Below are 18,538 nucleotides of genomic sequence, written 5' to 3'. Positions count from 1 at the left end.
CGAGTTTATAGTGTGCACAGCGTAGGTCAAATCTCCAACATATTACCTAGGTACTGATCTAGACCTACTCTGTGTTTGATTGGATTCTTCTTTAGGGATATTGAGCCATGTATTTCTCATCAAAGCAAAGATGCACGACAGCTGTGGCTATGAGCCTCTTGAAGAATCTATAACCTCGAAATGTCTGAACGACATGTGGAGAACTTTGATAAATGAACTAGCAAATAAAATGAAAGATTGTATTGATGACCAAGACATTGTCACCCCGTCTATCCTAATTATATGTATCTCATCCAAACCCTTCCTGGAAGCTGCCGTGAGAAGGCACTGTGGTGTGTGGCGGTGGATCCAGTCACGAGCTTGAAGCCAAGGCATGACATGGTTTAACGCCGAGAGGCGATATATTGCCAAAGAATGTATTGTCAAAGACAATAAGTATCATGGCTCCAGGTGCCCAAGACTGTGCTCTTTGTGGGTGTATGTATGGCTAGAGTATGTTGGACAGTGGCCCAGTAGAACCGAGGTGAAACCCTATTCGAGAATTCCTAGATCCGTGCTCATTTTTTAGAGAGCAATGTTCTAGTTTGCCAATGACAGGAGAATTATGTCCCCAGGCCTGAAGGTTGTGTGAAAGCACCGAGAGTCAACAGTTCAACTTCGATGACTGAGACTGAAGGTACGGTATCAAGCTTGAATCAAGTGGCATTCTCTCCCTTTGCATCAAATTTTGCTTTCTTGGCTCGTCGTTTAATCTCTCTTCGATAGAGGCTTATCGGGATCCTCGACCACAGGCTCAGAGCTGGTTGAGGCCTTCCTCTTCAAATTATCGACCCCGTTTTCTGCTTGCTCGGGCTCTTGGGGGTTTTCGACAACGGACTTCTGTACACTCTTCGTCTTTTTTGCCGACTCCTCGGGTTTAGCTTTCTGCCCACCGTGAATGACGTCCACAATGCCCCGCCAGCTGGTCCGCTTCAACTTGGCCAACGCGGTCACCTTCCTCGCTTCTTCGCAAATTGCTTCCTTGCCACGCTCTTGTGATAGACCCCAGACACAGGCGAGATTGATCAGGTCCCATGGGGCTCGCAGACCCAAGGCTCGTCGTGCTTCGCTGGACACGATGATGCCTCGACCGCGTGTCGCGCGGATCAAGGAAGTCGCATTTCCAATGAGGTTTCTCCGCGCATCAAGACCACTCCCTGTGATCCCTGGTCCATAGCAAATCTCAATGCGGACTCCACGTGAGATAGCCGCGGATAACATTTTGAATTTGAAGTGGTATGGAAGTCGCACTGAGAGATCAACCGAGATCACGTCGCATTCCAGATTTGTGCATGCGTTGAGAAGCAGCTTCTCATTTGTGGGACGCAAAGCAACGATGTCATAAGCTTGGCTCAGGGCCGCTAGGCGATTGTTTTGCGCGGGATCGGCAAGAGTCAAGGTTAACCGGGTCAGCAGTTGGAGAGATTTCGGCGCATTTGTCGGAAGAGAAGGTGGAGCGAGGGTTGGGGGAATCTTTCCATTAATTGTTTGGGACAAGGCAACGGTGGTGTAACCAACTAACAAGTCAGGTCAGCTCCTCATGTGCTCCAAAGCGCGCATCTGGTGCCGAACACCGGAATGGATGACTTACGTTCAGCAAGGAAGTTAAGAGTGTGGGGCACCTCCGGGTCATCGGGGCTGTAAGGGACATTCAAGTCGAAAAACATGATGTATTTAAAGGAAGAGTGCTTCCCGAGGAACTTATTATCGCTTGTCTTCTTCACTTTTTTGATCACATCGAACTGTCCCAAACAGGCAATTCAGAAAATATATCGGAACAACTATTGATCCGACGCTAACCAAATTTGTTCTGCTCCCCACAACCCTCGTCCCGTGACTCCAAGGCGGAACGGATCTCATTCTAATCATCACCACAATATCTCACTCCATCCCATTGCTCCAAGTCTCTTGTGGGCACTGTGTTTGGGCTGAATAGTTGCTAGGCTTGCTGGTGCTCCCTACGTCAATACCCCTCCCCGGCCCCTCTATCCGTCACACGGCACCCCTCGTGACCCCGCCGCACATCTCTCAATTGTGGGCGCACTCGGAAACCGCCTGTCATCTTCAAGATGGCGCGAGTTTATGCCGATGTCAACGAGCATATGCCTCGGTCCTACTGGGACTATGACAGTGTCAACATCTCCTGGGGTGTTCTTGAAAACTACGAAATTGTTCGCAAGATAGGTGAGATCAAATCCTTTTCTGCAATATCTTAGACTACAATTTCTCGATGATTAAGCTTTGGGGCCAAATTTTGCTGACTATCCTCACTCCAGGTCGTGGAAAGTACTCTGAGGTCTTCGAGGGCATCAACGTCGTCAACTACCAGAAGTGTGTTATCAAGGTTCTCAAGCCTGTCAAGAAGAAGAAGATCAAGCGTGAGATCAAGATTCTTCAAAATCTTGCTGGAGGACCCAACGTTGTCGCTCTGCTCGATGTTGTTCGCGACAACCAGAGCAAGACCCCCAGCCTGGTCTTTGAGGCTATCAACAACACAGATTTCCGGACCCTATACCCCCGCTTTTCCGATTACGATGTTCGCTTCTACGTTTACGAGCTTCTCAAGGCGCTGGACTTCTGTCACAGCAAAGGTATCATGCACCGTGACGTGAAGCCCCACAATGTCATGATTGATCATGAGAAGCGCAAGGTGAGAGGATTGATACAGATGTCAGCTTGAGAGTCGCAGTCTAACTTTTCCTTTTAGCTTCGCCTGATCGATTGGGGTCTGGCTGAGTTCTACCACAAGGGCACGGAATACAATGTCCGTGTCGCGTCTCGATATTTCAAGGGTCCTGAGCTGCTCGTTGATTTCCAGGAATACGACTACTCCCTGGACATGTGGTCTCTCGGTGCCATGTTCGCATCCATGATCTTCCGCAAAGAGCCTTTCTTCCACGGAAACAGCAACTCCGACCAGTTGGTCAAGATTGCCAAGGTTCTCGGTACCGAGGAGCTCTTTGAATACTTGGATAAGTACGATATTGAGCTGGACCCGCAATACGACGACATCCTCTCCCGCTTCCCTCGGAAGCCGTGGCATTCATTTGTCAACGCCGAGAACCAGCGTTTCGTCAGTGATGAGGCCATTGACTTCCTTGACAAGCTTCTGCGATACGACCATGCTGTATGTTGTCTTTCCACTCTCGTGTCTGCACTTAGCTAACTTGTTGTGCCAGGAACGCTTGACTGCCCAGGAAGCCATGGCACACAACTACTTCGACCCCGTCCGTGCTGATGCCCAGGCTCTCAGCCACAACAACGTGACCCTGCCTTGAAAATCTCTCGCATGAACTGTTGATGATCATGGCTTTAATCTCCTTACTGCGATGCCCAGATTTCAAGTACCCGCAGGATGTCCAGACTGCGGCGGGCATCATGACGATTCCCTTTTGCATTTGAAACCTGCCGATATGAACGGTACCACGATGATCGAATCTATGAAACGAGCTTGGTCTTCGTAATCATCCCTTGTTCCTCCTTTTTCACTGGCCCTTCAAATAATGGGCTGCGGCAAATGATCAAATTTCGAATGAAGACGACTTTGATGACAAGACATCATGACATTTAATTTCCTCTCCAATCCTCTTATCACCTAGGTCGTTTGGAGTGTCAGTGAGCGTGATAAATCAGCGTGCTAGATGGGGAAATCCTTTTTCATCTCTTCTATTTGTATAGCGTTGCTCGTGGGTTCCTTAATTGATTTTTCCGTTAGTTGAATTGGTGTTTTGGCTTTTCTACTGGGTGCTGATGGTATTCTCGGGAATTTCCTAAGACTACGCATTGCATTTGACGCTTTCTGCTTTACGAATTAAATGTTGGGAGCAAAATAAAAAATAAAAAATAAAAAATAAGATAACCCTAAGTGCATCTGTGTAGGAGATATACCATGTTCAACAATTATGTAGGCATTTAAATTCATAGATATAGGGCTAGTTGCTGGATTTGAGATCGACCGAGCCATTGTGCCTAAAATCGCTCATGTTCCTCGAATGAAATAGACTAAATGCATGAACCTACATTGTCGTACAGTATATAAATAACTATAGCACATAGATCTTCCGTCAGATCACCCGTTGGCTCCAGCTTATCACGTGAGGGTTATCGTAACGTCCTTTGGCCGAAAAAAGGAAGATCAAAAACAAAACCAAAAAATAAAAAAGAACACGTATAAAAGGAAAAGAAAAGGATTCAATGAGTTCGAAGCAAAAGTTGAATCGCATACAATTGTGTTCCAAGTGACTCCACCGAGCCTCCCACCGAGCCCCGCGCTCTCATTCGTTCATCCGACGTGGGAAATTTAATTGCCCGCATTTCGCACAACCTCCCCTCCTTATATCTATCCATCTCTCAAGATACTTATCAGGCGGTTCGTGGCGCAATCGGCGCCTTGGAGATTTACTCCTCAATATCGTGCATTCTCAAGGATGGCTCAGAACTCTGCATCCCAAAATCCCAGTGAGTTCAATGACTCATTACATTCGGCGCAGAAGCTTATAGACTATAGCGGGTGAGCCTACGGCTCCCCTGACCAGCGCCCCCCCCTCAGGTCGACCAACAGACCCGCAGCAACATCGCCGATGCCGCCGCAAAGGATCCCCACGGTCAACACCAAGGCGGAGACGCCGCTCCCAAGGTGAAGACTGAGAAGGAGTGTATGTTATCGCAATCTACATTGGGATCTTTCGTCGGAAGTCTCACACAAAAAGCATCTGCTGATACTTTAGGCTTATAGTGGAGAAGGACCGCAAGAAGGCTGAAAAGCAGAAGAAGTTCGAGGAGAAGCAGGCGGCCAAGGCCAAGGCTGCCGCTGAAAAGGCTGCTGCTCCCAAGGCCGATAAGAAGGCCAAGCCTGAGAAGGAAAAGACTACCGATGCATACGATCCTAACGTCATTGAGGCTGGCCGTCTCGACTGGTGGGAAGAGCGCGATCTCTTCAAACCTGAGTTCGGTCCTGATGGCAAGGTCAAGCCGGAAGGCTCCTTCGTCATTCCAATCCCCCCTCCCAACGTTACCGGTTCTCTTCACATGGGCCACGCCCTGACCAACGCCCTCCAGGATACCATGATCCGTTGGCAAAGAATGAAGGGCAAGACTACCCTGTGGCTTCCTGGAATGGACCACGCCGGTATCTCGACCCAGAGTGTTGTTGAGAAGATGTTGTGGAAGAAGGAGCAGAAGACTCGCCATGACATTGGCCGTGAGGCCATGGTTAATTTGATTTGGGATTGGAAGGATGAATATCACAAGAACATCAAGAACGCCTTGCGCAGAGTCGGTGGTTCATTTGACTGGAGCCGTGAGGCTTTCACCATGGACCCCAATCTATCAGCCGCTGTGACCGAGACCTTCGTTCGTCTCCACGAAGAGGGTATCATCTACCGTGCCAACCGTCTGGTCAACTGGTGTGTGGCTTTGAACACCTCTCTTTCTAATCTCGAGGTCGAGAACAAGGAAATTGAGGGCCGCACTCTTCTCGATGTGCCCGGCTACGACAAAAAGGTCGAGTTCGGTGTTCTGACTCACTTCTGCTACGAGATCGATGGCACTAAGGAGCGCATTGAGATCGCCACCACTCGTCCCGAGACTATGGTCGGTGATACCGGTATCGCTGTCCACCCCGATGACAAGCGCTACCAGCACCTGATCGGCAAGAACGCTCGCCACCCCTTCGTGGACCGTCTGCTTCCCATTGTTGCCGATCCTGATGTTGATCCTGAGTTCGGTACTGGTGCCGTTAAGATCACCCCTGCCCACGATTTCAACGATTTCAACCGTGGCAAGGCCCACAACCTGAAGTTCATCTCCGTTTTGAACGATGATGGTACCTTCAACAAGCACGGTGGACCCTTCGCCGGCATGAAACGTTTCGATGCCCGTTACAAGGTCATTGATGCCCTCAAGGAGGCTGGCTTGTACGTCAAGTGGGAGCACAACCCCATGAAGGTGCCTCGTTGCTCAAAGTCCAACGATGTCATCGAGCCTATTATGAAGCCGCAATGGTGGATGGCCATGGAGACCCTGGTTGGCCCCGCCATCGAGGCTGTTGAGAAGGGCGATATCATCATCCGCCCCGAGAGCGCCGAGAAGAGCTACTTCCGCTGGATGCGGAACCTCAACGATTGGTGTCTGTCCCGTCAGCTCTGGTGGGGACACCAGGCCCCCGCTTACTTCGTCGAAATCGAAGGTGAAGATGGCGATGACAGTGACGGCAACCTCTGGGTTACCGGCCGCACTGAGGAGGATGCTCGCAAGAAGGCCGAGGAGAAGTTCCCCGGTAAGAAGTTTACTCTTGTCCGTGATCCCGATGTTCTTGACACCTGGTTCTCATCTGGTTTGTGGCCCTTCTCTACTCTGGGCTGGCCCCGCAAGACCCACGACTTCGAGAACTTGTACCCTACCTCAGTCCTCGAGACCGGTTGGGATATTCTCTTCTTCTGGGTTGCCCGTATGATCATGCTGGGTATCAAGATGACTGGCCAGATTCCCTTCCGCGAGGTCTACTGTCACTCCCTGATCAGAGATTCCGATGGCCGCAAGATGTCCAAGTCTTTGGGTAACGTTATCGACCCCCTCGATGTCATGGAGGGAATTCAGCTGCAGGCTCTTCACGACAAGCTCCAGCTTGGTAACATTGCCGAGAAGGAGATTGCCGCTGCTACCAGATATCAGAAGAAGGCCTTCCCTAAGGGTATTCCCGAGTGTGGTGCCGACGCTCTGCGCTTTGCTCTCGTTTCTTACACCACGGGTGGTATGTTCATGCAACCCCACTTCCTCCCCCCCCCGTTCAAATATTTGTACTAACGGCTATCTGCAGGAGGTGATATTGCTTTCGATATCCAGGTCATTCACGGCTACCGTAAGTTCTGTAATAAGATCTACCAGGCCACTAAGTTCGTCCTCGGCAAGCTCGGCGACGACTTCAAGCCCCAGGCTGCTGTCAAGAAGACCGGCCAGGAGTCCCTCTCCGAGCGCTGGATTCTGCACAAATTCAACCAGGCCGCCAAGGAGATGAACGAGGCTCTCGAGGCTCGTGAATTCTCCAGCACCGCTCAGATCTCCTACCAATACTGGTACGCCCAGCTGTGCGATGTCTTCCTCGAAAACTCCAAATACCTCCTTGCCGACGAGACTTCCGCCGAGACTAAGGAGTCCGCCAAGCAGACTCTCTACACAGCCCTCGACGGTGCCCTGACCATGATTCACCCCATCATGCCCTTCGTCACCGAGCACCTCTGGCAGCGCATTCCCCGCCGCGCCGGCGATGAGACCATCTCCATCATGAAGGCCAAGTACCCCGAGTACATTGCCGAATTCGACGATCCCGCCGCGTCTAAGGCCTATGAGCTCATCCTCAACACCTCGAAGGCCATCCGTTCCATCCTGTCCCAGTACGAAGTCAAGACCCAGGCCGATATCATCATCCAGACCTACGACACTACCAGTGAAAAGACCGTTGCTGAGGAGATGACCACCATCAAGTCCCTAGGTGGTAAGACCCTCGGCGAACTGTCTCACCTCGGTCCCGAGAACAAGACCCCTCCCTCCGGCTGCGTCGTCGCTGCTGTCGGTGCCGAGGCCGCTGTTTACCTCCGCGTCTCTAAGGAGGTTGCTCTTGAGCAGGAGGAGAAGGCCAAGGCTAGCCTTGAGAAGGCTCGCGAAAGTGTCCGCCGTTCCCAGGGTATCATGAACGGCCCCGGCTGGGCTGATAAGGTCAAGGCTGAGGTTCGTGAGCAGGAAGAGAAACGTCTTCGTGATGCCGAGAGTGAGGCTGCTCGTCTTGAAGAGCAGGTTAAAGAGTTTGAGAAGCTGCGCTTGGAGTAGATTGTCCCTGTGTGGGTACTTTAAACCAAAATATATCAATTGATTTCCTTCTGTTCAAATTGCTTCTTTGACTAATCTATACTCGTTTTCATCTGGCAATGAATCCCTATCAATATGATCAACATGACTGTAGCTAGTCAATCCCACACCCTATCCTGAGAAAGGGGGCAATCCGCAGGGTCACAAGCTAACGTTATTCCATCTGTAGTGGTCCCACAAGCATGAGTATAACGAGTTATATTCGTCTCTTTGACGACAGGCAATGCATCCTGATCAAATGGAAACAACACTTCAAAGGTTCTAGCCAGTCTCTTTTCAATGTTCGCATACTGCGGCCACCACTGCCGGAAACGACGTAATTTTTCACCTGTTCTGAACGTCAATTTCCGAAGTTTTGAAGATGAGTCTCGATTAGAGAGAATCTCAAGGAAGGCTTTGACTTTGGAGTTGGTGAGAATTTTGTTCATCTGCTCTTCGGTCTCATCAATGCATCCCCCCTCGCCATCAACTAGCCTGTCAAATCCAAATGCAACGTGGAAATGCAAAGAGCGAAGATTCATGAAACTTTTTGTGAAAGCAATGATGAAGTCCCGAGGCTGTGAGAAAGGTTAGCAGTTGAGAGAGGTTATAAACATTCCATGCCAACTCACCCAACTGCCATCCTTCTGGCTGATATCAAGCTCCAGATATTCGAGATCGGGACAGAGTGCATCTAACTCTTGGAGTTCACTGGTCTCTGTAAATTCTCTGGGCGTATATACCTGCTCAATTTCGTGAAGACAGAGGTGTTTCAAGGAATGATGGTTGGCAACTGCCCCGATGGAAGGAGAATAACCCTTCACGATGAGGGTTTCCAACGTGTTGAACGATAGCAAAAAGGCATCGAGTGCCTCGTCCTTGTAAGTTCTGTCTTCACCTGGTCTCTTGGTCGGCCAGGCCAAGATCTCGAGTATCGTCAGGGATAACAAACTGCTAGGAAACGCATCGAATATTCCTTTGTTATCTTCAGGGCCGAGGGTAAGGGACTTCAAAATGTCCCACTTGAATCCGTCTCGCCAATGAGATGCCTCGAGTGAGTTCATATGGTACCCTTCTATAGACAAACTTTCCAAGGGAGGTGCCCTTTTCCCTGGAGTATATTCGTATGGCCTAATGATTGCGCCTGAGGTACGGCCACCCATCCCACACCCCCGAATAAACCTGTCTGTGGAGACAGATAGATTCCGGAGGTTGGGACAAGCAGCGAATATCTTATTCAAATCCACTTCTCCTGCCTTAGTTCTTCCAAAGGTCCGAATACTGACGTGCACATTGAAGGTACGGACCATAGGCATTGGATTTGTGAGTTGAGTTTTGCCATTCTCTCCTAGCAGATGCAGATAAGGCCTGCCAGCGTGACTCGCTATGGCATCTAGGAAACGTTGTGTGAAGTGTATGTCCTCATCCAAGCTGCGTATGATGGTCAATGACAATTTTCAAAAACACCATGGATACAAATACAACCTACTAGATATTCTGGACATTTGGTAGCTTTTCAAGTAATGCGACGAGTCCGTCCTCTATTTTCTGAATCTTCGCCGTGGGCTGTATCGAATTCCTTGGACAAGGAGCAAGACTCAGCGTAATATCACGCACCCAGTCTTGGGCACGGGTATTCCTGTCATCCAATAGATACGGTAGAAGCACCGAGAACCTACATTTCCAGTCTCGGGGATCTGTCAGTTCCAGTGCATTTGCTTCTTGAGCTTTCTCGAATTCCAGGACAATAGATCGGTATAGCAATGGTGTAGCCAATGCATTGCAGGACTTTGATACTAGGCATATATTTTTGAGGTCTTCGGTGTCCAGCTGGAGTTCATGGTTAGCGTGGATGTCATAAGGCTCGTTCATACTTACTAGCTGGAAGGTGAGATACGAGATATCCGGGTGTGATTGTATAAAATCGACAGTGATTTCTTTTGGGCCAAAGACGGAAGATGAGAAATTTGGTAGATGATTCATGGTGAATTGTTTGGGGGAGAAGGGGAAAACGATTGGGAAGATGTAATATATATGTGTGATATCTCTCTAGGAAAGCAGCCGAAATCCCTAGTCCCACTACGACGCTAACGCTTCTGATGCTTAGCCTTGTCTTTCGATGTAACAATTCTTTAGTCAAAATCCGAATCGTACATATGACCGGACTATATAGTATCTGAGCGAGGAGTTTCCCCCTAGGAGAAATAATTTATGACATGCCAGGGCTGATATAGGGAAGGAAATACGCTACATGTAGACAACACTTTTGTTTAGGTGTATGTGACAAATCAAATAAAAAAACCACCACTCGTCAATTTGTCTATGATTTGAATTATGTTCACTATCAAAAAACAAATATGTTCAAGGACCTTTACTAGCTAGTATTTGACTCGTGCAAAAAACAAAAAAATAGTTTCGCTGGGAATCGAACCCAGAACCTTTCCGGAACACTCGCCTGTAAGGCAATTGTTAACGGAAAATCATAACCGCTAGACCACGAAACTGCTTGATGGAATAGTGATCGATTTTTGACTACAAGAGGCTACAAGCATTGATGTCTATCATAGGCTCTATAAGGGTCATGATTCCACTTTGACATTGGGATATGGGAGTTTATGAACATAGGATATGGGTTCTACTCTATAGATTTATAAATGAAAAAGGATTTTATTCAACATTGTATGATTATTGTACAATTATTCAATCAAGAAGTTACCAGTTGAAGCTATTTTCATGTGTTGTATACTGTATGCCAACCAATTAGACGATGTTTGATATTCAGCCACGTGACAGCATTCTGGCTTATCGATAAGCATGCCAAGCCATCAATCCAAAACTTTTCCGCTCTTTTGATATTTCACCCCGAGTCTATCTGCCGTTCATTCACATCAAAATGTTGCGTGAAGTGTAAGTTTTGGCTTTAAATGCAGATTATCCTACTCAATTAACCCACCGTTTTTACAGGAAAGCCAAGAACCCGCGCACTGCGCGTATCCTGAAATCTCGGGAGCCGCAACTCATCGAACCCCCAAAGAGAACGCTGATTTTCCACGGCGCAAAATGTCCTCAAGTTGTGGACACCGTCCTGAAGACCTTCCACGCCTTGACCAAGCCTCACAACATTCTCTTCCACAAGAAAAACGAGAACATTCACCCATATGAGAACTCGGAGAGCCTGGAATTCCTGGCCAACAAGAACGAGTGTGGACTCGTAGCATTCGGCAGCCACAGCAAGAAGCGCCCCAATTGTATCACTCTCGCCCGTGTCTTCAACTCAGAGTTGCTCGATCTCGTCGAGCTCATGCTGCTCCCCCCAAGGGACGGCGAGGTCATCCCACCCATCAACGAACTTGTCATGGACGTCGGTCTCGGCCTGCGCCCTATGATGCTGTTCACCGGTAGCTCTTGGGAAGACCCCACATCCACCTCGCACATCATTCTCAAGAGCACTCTGCTCGACATGTTCAAGGGCGAAGAAACCCACCAGATCGACGTCGAGGGTCTCCAGTACGTGCTGAGTGTTGCCGCAGAGGAGCCCCAGGAAGGTCTTTCACCCGTCATCCACATGCGCTGGTACAGAGTCATCACCAAGCGTAGTGGTCACAAGCTGCCCCGTGTGGAGTTGCAGGAGGTTGGTCCCAAGTTCGACTTCAAGGTCGGCCGTACACGCCAGGCCACTCCTGAGGTGCAGAAGGAGGCCATGAAGCAGGGCAAGCGTCCCAACGAGGATGGCAAGAACAAGAAGAACATCATTACCGACTCTATTGGTGATAAGATTGGTCGTGTTCACCTTGGCAAGCAGGATCTGTCTGACCTGCAGACACGTAAGATGAAGGGTCTTAAGCGCCGTGCAGGCTTCGAGTCTTCCGATGAGGAGGATGAGCCTGCTTTGGAGGATATGATGGAGGAGGAGATCTCTGAGGACGAGGTTGATGAGGTCGACGATGGTGAGGAAGAGGAAGTAAGCCACAAGAAGGCACGGAAGAACTAAGATATTTGCATGATTTCTTTTTGCTTAGGCGTTTGGTCGGGGATCTCGTTTTCTGCGCCTGTATGAGCAGTCGTGCCGGCATATGAAAAGTTATTTTAAACCTGTGAGATACTACTATTCGAATCTTAACTATACAAACTAGCTACACCTTCAACACATAAGAGTAAATATGTTCCAAAGCGATACCTAAATCTACCCAATCTGCTTTAACTACATGCTTAACTGAATCTCAAGATTAAGCCTATATATACACGTGACCATGACGTCGGCCTTCTCACATGCCGAGGCCCTTTACATCCGATAAAAGTGCCGTCCCCTCTCTTTATACTCTCGCTATACTCCCTCTCTATCATTTCCTCCTCTTCTTCGTCCGTTCATGATTCCTGCCCTATAATCTACTCCCCGGCTACTCATTCCCAAGGTCCATCATCGCCATAATCGCCCCAAACCAAGTCTAATCTCATACCGAGGTCCAGCGACATGGACACCCTACTAGTAAGTTCTGCGGCATCACCATCACCATAAGCAATCCTAACAGCGCCAGTCCCAACTCGAAACCATTATCCTCAAGCCCGAACTCGCACCCCTCCTCTCCTTAGTAAAGGGCGCACGCAATGGAATTGTGTACGGATCGAAAGTGCGGTTTCCACATGCGCTGGTGTAGGTTGACCGCGGAAAAGATACCATACCACACCGAGGCCAAGCTGATCAATATTTCAATATCCTCAGAATGATCTTTCTCTTCAGATCTGGAACGTACGTTATCTCCACCCCGAGTCCATTCCGCAGTCACTGATCGCTCCCAGAATACGTGAAAAGACAAAACTCGTATTCAAAGCCACCCGCCAGCACGCGCGCAACCTCGCCACCTTCGCAATAATCTACAAAGCATCCATGATTCTTCTCCGCAATATTCCCGGTGGGGCCGGGAAAGAGGGCCGATATGATAGTTTCTTTGCAGGCCTGCTGGGCGGGTATGCAGTGTTTGGAAGACAGCCGGGGAGTATCAGTCAGCAGGTATGTTCGATTTTGGGGGACTTCCACCGCGCCTTTCATGCCGAGCAGTACTGACATATTCCAGATCGTAATTTACGTGTTCGCGCGAGTGATGCTTGCCCTCGCCAAACTCGCTGTGCAGCCCAATATGCACCCCCTCTCGTCTCTCATTACGCCCGACGCACGTACTAAGATCACGAATAATGCCTACCCCGTTTTCGCGAGTATGACCTGGGCCATGGTGATGTATATCTTCCGGTGGCACCCTGAGACCCTGGCGTCGAGTTTGCGGAGTAGTATGGTGTACATGTAAGTTGAGTCCCTGAGAATTTGCGGAATGATCTTGCTGACTTGATTTAGCTATGGTGATTCGGACCATTGGGATTCTCTACGCACGCTTTTGGTGCATAACAAATGAGCTAGGAGTTTTGCTTTTGGGTTCGTTACGGCGTATAGAGCGGTCATTTGTTTGGTGTTTCGAGTTGATATGCATCATTTCAGGCCCGCTTGTTGTCTCTAAACCCTGTATTATGAGACGGGATTTCATTGTATCTTTTTATGATAACATATACATAAATTTTTCGAAAATTTACTTCGTGGCTGTTAGATCTTCCGAGGCGAGCTGGTCCCAAAAGCTTTCTTCTCCGTACCTACGTATGTACGTGCCCTAGCGAGGGACCACTTACATGTAGGTAGATTTACCCTTATGCAATTAAACAAGAGCCACATAATTCAGGACGTTATTGTCTCATAATAATACATGATCAAATCAAACAAAGCAAGTGGGATATCGTGAAAGACAACAAACACAAGATTCTCCCAGAGAGATCTACTCCGTCTCAATGAGGACCTTCAAATCTCCATCCATCCAATCAACTGTATCAGCTGAAAGAAGCGCAATAGTCCAATCCTTCTGAGTACGAACAGGGACCAACCCTTCTGGAAGCCAAACCTCAACCTTCCACGCAGCCGCAGCCGCAGACTCACGCGCCTCCTGCGCAGCAGCGTTGCCCTCTGTAAATAGCCCGGGGATCTGACCTGGGAAACGACGGAGAACAGCTTGCTTGAGGGTATCGATGCTGGGATATTGGGCGGCTGGAAGGTCTAACCTGGGGAGAATGCGCTTTCCGCCTTGCAGGATGTTGACGCGGAGGGAGGTTTGCTGTTGCGTGTTTTCAGGCAGAGGAGCGAAGGGAGTATGGTGGTAGTGGGGTTCTTCTTGGTGAGGGTGCCCGTGACGGGCGGAGATGGTCTCGCGGATTATGCGGGAGACGTCGCGGGTGATACCGCTTGCGCTGCTGGGGTGTTAGACGATAGATTTCTTGAGGGGGAGGATGGGGAGGGTGACGTACAAATCGAGATTGCGACCTCCGCCGACTCGCCAGTTAAGAGAGGAAGCAGTTTCAGTGTGAATGATACGGTTGATATTTTCATCTTCACAGGCTGGTGGACAATTGAAATCCCCGCTGTGAATTACTTGGTAATGACTGTCGACCGCGGCGACGAGACCGCGCCAATCTGGTTGCTGAAGACCGGAGAGAGACCATAGGTTATCGAGTTCAAAGCTTTGGTTGTAGTTATCGTAAGAGCGGGCGATCTCTTCCCAGTCTACAGTATATCCTTCCAAGAAAAGGTCTGTCAAACCGAGGTCCATAGGTTGGGGCGGATCAATTGATGGCTGTAGTGGGTGTGGGGGCGGAGGCATTGATTGTGACAGATCATCGCGATGTGCCTGTTGCGATTGGAATGTTTGATCAGGCGAAAAGCGCGGACTGTTTAGGCTCGAAAAGTCCTCCGTTTTGCGACGTCGTCCATCTGAGCCGCCGCCCTTTCGGGTCTCGATGGCGTATTGGCGTTGTCTTTCATTTGTAACCATTCTTCGAAGCAGGGGAATGACTAATGAGATGATCTTGTGCTGGTCTCGCGGCCAGATATAATTTCTCGGGCCCATGCCCTCATTTACGACGTTCTCTCCGAAAAAGCGCTCACCGTGGCCTTCTGCTTCAAGGAATTGGCGAACACAGTTCCAGAGACGGAGCTTGACCATCTCAGTATCTCCCTTTCCGCGCTGGCCAACACAATCCCGTCTTTCGGGATACTCATCATTTAACATGTAGTTTTTCGCGGCAGCCTGCAGATGCAAGAAATTCTCCGGTGATATCTCAAGCGAGGTAAACATCTTCGAGATCGGAGGCCGAGTGTACTTTTTATTAGTGGACGGCTGGCGGAACAATGCAGCAGCAGAGTGAACGCCGATGGCCCGGGCATCGGACAATGACTGAGGTTGCTCGGCGCGGATGTCCATGCCCTCTCCAGTATACCCATGTGGGGTTTGCTGGGACTGTGCCTGGTGTTGCGCAGCAGCCAGGCCAGCACCCGCCAAGGCCGGGTCAAGGTTACTGTCGTTGCGCTTGCGCTTTTTAGTGGCTGTTCGTGTGAGGCCTGGCGATTGGTGCTCATTGTGACTGGGTGCTCTCATTTGTCTTGAGCTACTGATGGGAGCAGCGAAGCTCGCATCACCGAAACTGTCGTCACCGAGATGCATATCTGCGCCGTATGCTTCGAGCTGGTGGTGATGGCCGGCTGCACCGGCAGCTGTGGCAATTGCTTCTGCCGTTGCCCATTGCGAGACATCTTGGTCTGCGGCGGCTGTTGCGGCTTCAACTAATCCGGCAAGCTGGTTGTCGTTGGGTGCGTATCCGTTGTTTCCGAGCTGCGCATTTGAGTCGAGGTGTGAATTCGAAGTTGAGGAGTGGGGGAGGCCGGAGGATGAGGGTGTAGGAGGGTGTTGGTTATTGGAGCTCATGGTGGATTAGAGCACAGAGGCACTTTGATAAGATGATAAGGTCGGAAGTTGGTGGAGGGTGAAATCTTGCAGGCCGCAACGAACTGGATTAGAGTATTTTACACAACAATAGCGATTTGAATTGCGCCTGTTTCGAGTTGCGGTTTAAGATACCTAGTCGATCGCTTGAGGGAGTCTTTGCTGAATCTCGAGCTCTTATCAAAGCTTTTGTTGTTAGTGGGTTTCGCTATGAATGTCCTGACGACTTACTTTGAACAGAGCACAGAACGACCTGCTGCGCGTCACGCCCAGGAGGCCCAGGAGCACAGCAGCAGAGAAAAAAAAAAGACAATTGAAGTACAGAAGCCAAGTGCTCAAGCTTCTTGTATATAGTGATAAGAGAGGCGCGCGACTGATGTTTGCGTGGTTTGAAGGAGAGGCAGACAGTGCAAACTCGGACGTGACCCACGTCACGTGCTAAAAGATCATGTGATTAGGGTAGTATAGAGACATATGATAGTAGATCAAGGGAAAACTATGTGATTCCAAAGGTTGTTGCACTAGATGATATGAGATTTTGTATTAGACAATAAGCCGAATATACCTCTATTGTTTCAAACCCTAGCTGAAGTCTAATGGCGCACAAAAAAAAGATGAGATATATACAAGTACAGTTCGAGGTATAAGGCCAGAAGGGTGATAAAATATGGCCTACCAACCAAAAATGTTGAAAGCAGGCAAAAAAAAGGCATCCAGAAGTAGACCTCATCACGAATAAATGGCAGATAGATGTCATAGATCATGTCACATATCGACCCTAAAAAGGAAGATATGTACGGGGTAAAGAGAGTCAGGTTCAAGTACTTGATCCGGTCAAGTTTAGAACCCATCACCTTCTTTCCAAGGTCGACCAGCCTCCTGGGCACGGTACTGAGGGTTCTTTCCACGCTGCATGGCATTGTGTAGAATTTCAGCCAATTCCTGCTGCTTGTCCTGCAACTGGGAATGAAGATCGGTTCTCTCCCCATCTAAATCAACACTCTCATCCAACTCACCAAACCCATTTGCAAGCTCAAGATCATCAGCCAACCACATCCAATTCTCAAAGTCCTTTTGAAGCTCGTTTCTCTCAGACTCCAAGTCCTGATACTTCCTATATTCCTCATCACTCCCAAAACAAAACCCATAACCATCACAAAGACAAACATTCTCCTCGACACAAAGAACAGCCTCACCAGTAAATATATACTGCCAGAGATACTCCCAGATCCGCCCGGTGATATAATCACTCAAATCAGTCGAAAGCAACCAATCCCGATAAAACACAAACCGCGCCCTCGGAATCGACCGGATCCGATCCCGCGATAGCGCAAACTGCGCACAGCACGGCTGTGCCAGAACAGACGGGATCGGTTCGTCAGGAAAGAGCTCCCCCCACGCCCGCGCGAGCATAGTCTCTTCCTGCTTCGTCTCGTCTTCCTCCACGGCACCGGGATGCATCCAGGCCGGACAGCCCGGGCCGAAGCCGCAGCGCGTGTTCATGTACCCTTCGCGGATGACGCGGTTCAGGTTTAGTCTCCGAAGGAGATTGGCCGCGTCACCATTGAAGAGCGCGTCATTGTGCCATGCGTTTTGATGTGAGTGCATGAAGACCGCGACGTCGGGGAGTTGATCATAGTGGTCGACTATGTAGGTGAGGTAGATCATCACTTCGTGGCCTTTGTTTTTGGGTGGGTGAAGGGGAGCGGATGGGTCATCTGCGACATAGATGGCTGTGTTCCAATCTGGGAGCTGCTCGGAGATCCAGCTGGTGTCTTCTTCTTTTGTGCGCGTTACTACCATTACTTTGGAGTACTGGTAGCCCGGGGGCTTTGGGGTGCCGGAGATGAAGTTTGGTGGAGGCGCATAGAGGTCCTTATTTGTGTGGCCGCGGGTTATGTTCCAAGATGTGTTATTGCTGGGTATTAAGTCGCCCAGGCCGACTACTTGGGGGACGTCACTCCATGGTCGGGAGAGGCTGCGGACTGTGAGGAGGAGGATGAGGAAAAAGCAGACGCCAAGGAAGAGGACTGCTCGCCGTGGGAGAATCATGGACGGTAGCACAATCGGTATAGTTAACTGTGTCACGAGATATATTAGCGGGGAGTTTTTGCGACGCTGATGCTAGCATTGAAAATTGACATTGACAGGGATTGGGACCAGAGAGATCTAGGCAACTCAGCCAAGGAGGGGAATGAATGCCTTACATAGCTCAAGATATCACCATTGCCCTGATAATCAAGGGGTAATCAGGGTCAATTGGGGCGAGAAAAAAGAAAAAGTACCACCAGACGATCTCTATATTAGATCTTAGGGACCAGGGTATTCATTGGCGCATTTGGAGGCTTTTCTCGTGAAACAACGGGTGGATTAGAGTGTGGCTGCGCACTACTATGACGAAACATGACCGCGCATTTATGACTACAACGTATACAGTTAGGTCCACGGGTATTGTATGCTTATATTTATAAATGCACTTCAATGTCAAAAGAACACATATAATTAACCAGTGTATAACTAACACATACATTGCTCTGTTACACAGAAAATAATATGTACTGCATCAACTTGGAAGTATGACGATCCCCCTGATCCGAAGCCACGCGGCCTACATAGCCTTGAACTACATTGTACATACATGTACGGATTGTATACATTTATACATTCCTTGAGACTCAAACGAAAGATTTGTACTCGGTGTACAAGAAAGTAGAGAACAAGCAAATGTGATCATGAACTAAAAACTTAGGCTCTATTCAACAAAGATCAACCAGTGGAATATAGAGAAAAATCATCGACCTCAACCAACACATCCAACCAAAGTGTCATTTACACAATACTACATG

At 49.2% G+C, this 18,538-nt stretch overlaps 8 protein-coding genes across 8 annotated transcripts; 4 read left to right on the top strand and 4 right to left on the bottom strand.

The window, feature by feature from the left end:
- Positions 1–747: 747 nt before the first annotated feature.
- N7529_006176 (ribonuclease P subunit p30 family protein) lies at positions 748–1,706 on the bottom strand (the record flags this gene model as incomplete). Its single annotated transcript, XM_057241703.1, has 2 exons — positions 748–1,556; positions 1,631–1,706. The coding sequence occupies 2 exons, from the start codon at positions 1,704–1,706 to the stop codon at positions 748–750; spliced, it is 885 nt and encodes a 294-aa protein (XP_057097062.1).
- A 402-nt stretch (positions 1,707–2,108) lies between these two features.
- N7529_006175 (casein kinase II subunit alpha/alpha') lies at positions 2,109–3,317 on the top strand (the record flags this gene model as incomplete). The annotated part of the gene is made up of 4 exons (XM_057241702.1): positions 2,109–2,223; positions 2,316–2,689; positions 2,747–3,166; positions 3,219–3,317. 4 exons carry the CDS (start codon positions 2,109–2,111, stop codon positions 3,315–3,317), a joined length of 1,008 nt encoding a protein of 335 aa, XP_057097061.1.
- Positions 3,318–4,466: 1,149 nt separating this feature from the next.
- N7529_006174 (valine--tRNA ligase) lies at positions 4,467–7,863 on the top strand (the record flags this gene model as incomplete). Its single annotated transcript, XM_057241701.1, has 4 exons — positions 4,467–4,497; positions 4,575–4,694; positions 4,775–6,790; positions 6,857–7,863. The coding sequence occupies 4 exons, from the start codon at positions 4,467–4,469 to the stop codon at positions 7,861–7,863; spliced, it is 3,174 nt and encodes a 1,057-aa protein (XP_057097060.1).
- Positions 7,864–8,000: 137 nt separating this feature from the next.
- Positions 8,001–9,864, bottom strand: N7529_006173 (uncharacterized protein; the record flags this gene model as incomplete). The annotated part of the gene is made up of 4 exons (XM_057241700.1): positions 8,001–8,459; positions 8,514–9,312; positions 9,371–9,711; positions 9,760–9,864. The coding sequence occupies 4 exons, from the start codon at positions 9,862–9,864 to the stop codon at positions 8,001–8,003; spliced, it is 1,704 nt and encodes a 567-aa protein (XP_057097059.1).
- A 910-nt stretch (positions 9,865–10,774) lies between these two features.
- N7529_006172 (rRNA-binding ribosome biosynthesis protein RPF2) lies at positions 10,775–11,872 on the top strand (the record flags this gene model as incomplete). Its single annotated transcript, XM_057241699.1, has 2 exons — positions 10,775–10,788; positions 10,846–11,872. The coding sequence occupies 2 exons, from the start codon at positions 10,775–10,777 to the stop codon at positions 11,870–11,872; spliced, it is 1,041 nt and encodes a 346-aa protein (XP_057097058.1).
- A 480-nt stretch (positions 11,873–12,352) lies between these two features.
- On the top strand, positions 12,353–13,286 carry N7529_006171 (Tim17/Tim22/Tim23/Pmp24 family protein; the record flags this gene model as incomplete). Its single annotated transcript, XM_057241698.1, has 6 exons — positions 12,353–12,367; positions 12,417–12,532; positions 12,602–12,628; positions 12,679–12,889; positions 12,954–13,177; positions 13,229–13,286. 6 exons carry the CDS (start codon positions 12,353–12,355, stop codon positions 13,284–13,286), a joined length of 651 nt encoding a protein of 216 aa, XP_057097057.1.
- Positions 13,287–13,697: 411 nt separating this feature from the next.
- N7529_006170 (uncharacterized protein) lies at positions 13,698–15,674 on the bottom strand (the record flags this gene model as incomplete). Its single annotated transcript, XM_057241697.1, has 2 exons — positions 13,698–14,163; positions 14,221–15,674. 2 exons carry the CDS (start codon positions 15,672–15,674, stop codon positions 13,698–13,700), a joined length of 1,920 nt encoding a protein of 639 aa, XP_057097056.1.
- Positions 15,675–16,532: 858 nt separating this feature from the next.
- On the bottom strand, positions 16,533–17,744 carry N7529_006169 (DUF3431 domain-containing protein; the record flags this gene model as incomplete). The annotated part of the gene is made up of 1 exon (XM_057241696.1): positions 16,533–17,744. The coding sequence occupies one exon, from the start codon at positions 17,742–17,744 to the stop codon at positions 16,533–16,535; it is 1,212 nt and encodes a 403-aa protein (XP_057097055.1).
- Between the last annotated feature and the right edge of the window lie 794 nt (positions 17,745–18,538).

Source organism: Penicillium soppii (genome assembly GCF_028829465.1).
Source record: "Penicillium soppii strain IBT 18220 chromosome Unknown utg000005l, whole genome shotgun sequence".
Lineage (NCBI taxonomy): Eukaryota > Fungi > Ascomycota > Eurotiomycetes > Eurotiales > Aspergillaceae > Penicillium > Penicillium soppii.
Note: the sequence above shows the minus strand (reverse complement) of the source record. Positions and strands in the feature narration are given on the sequence as shown.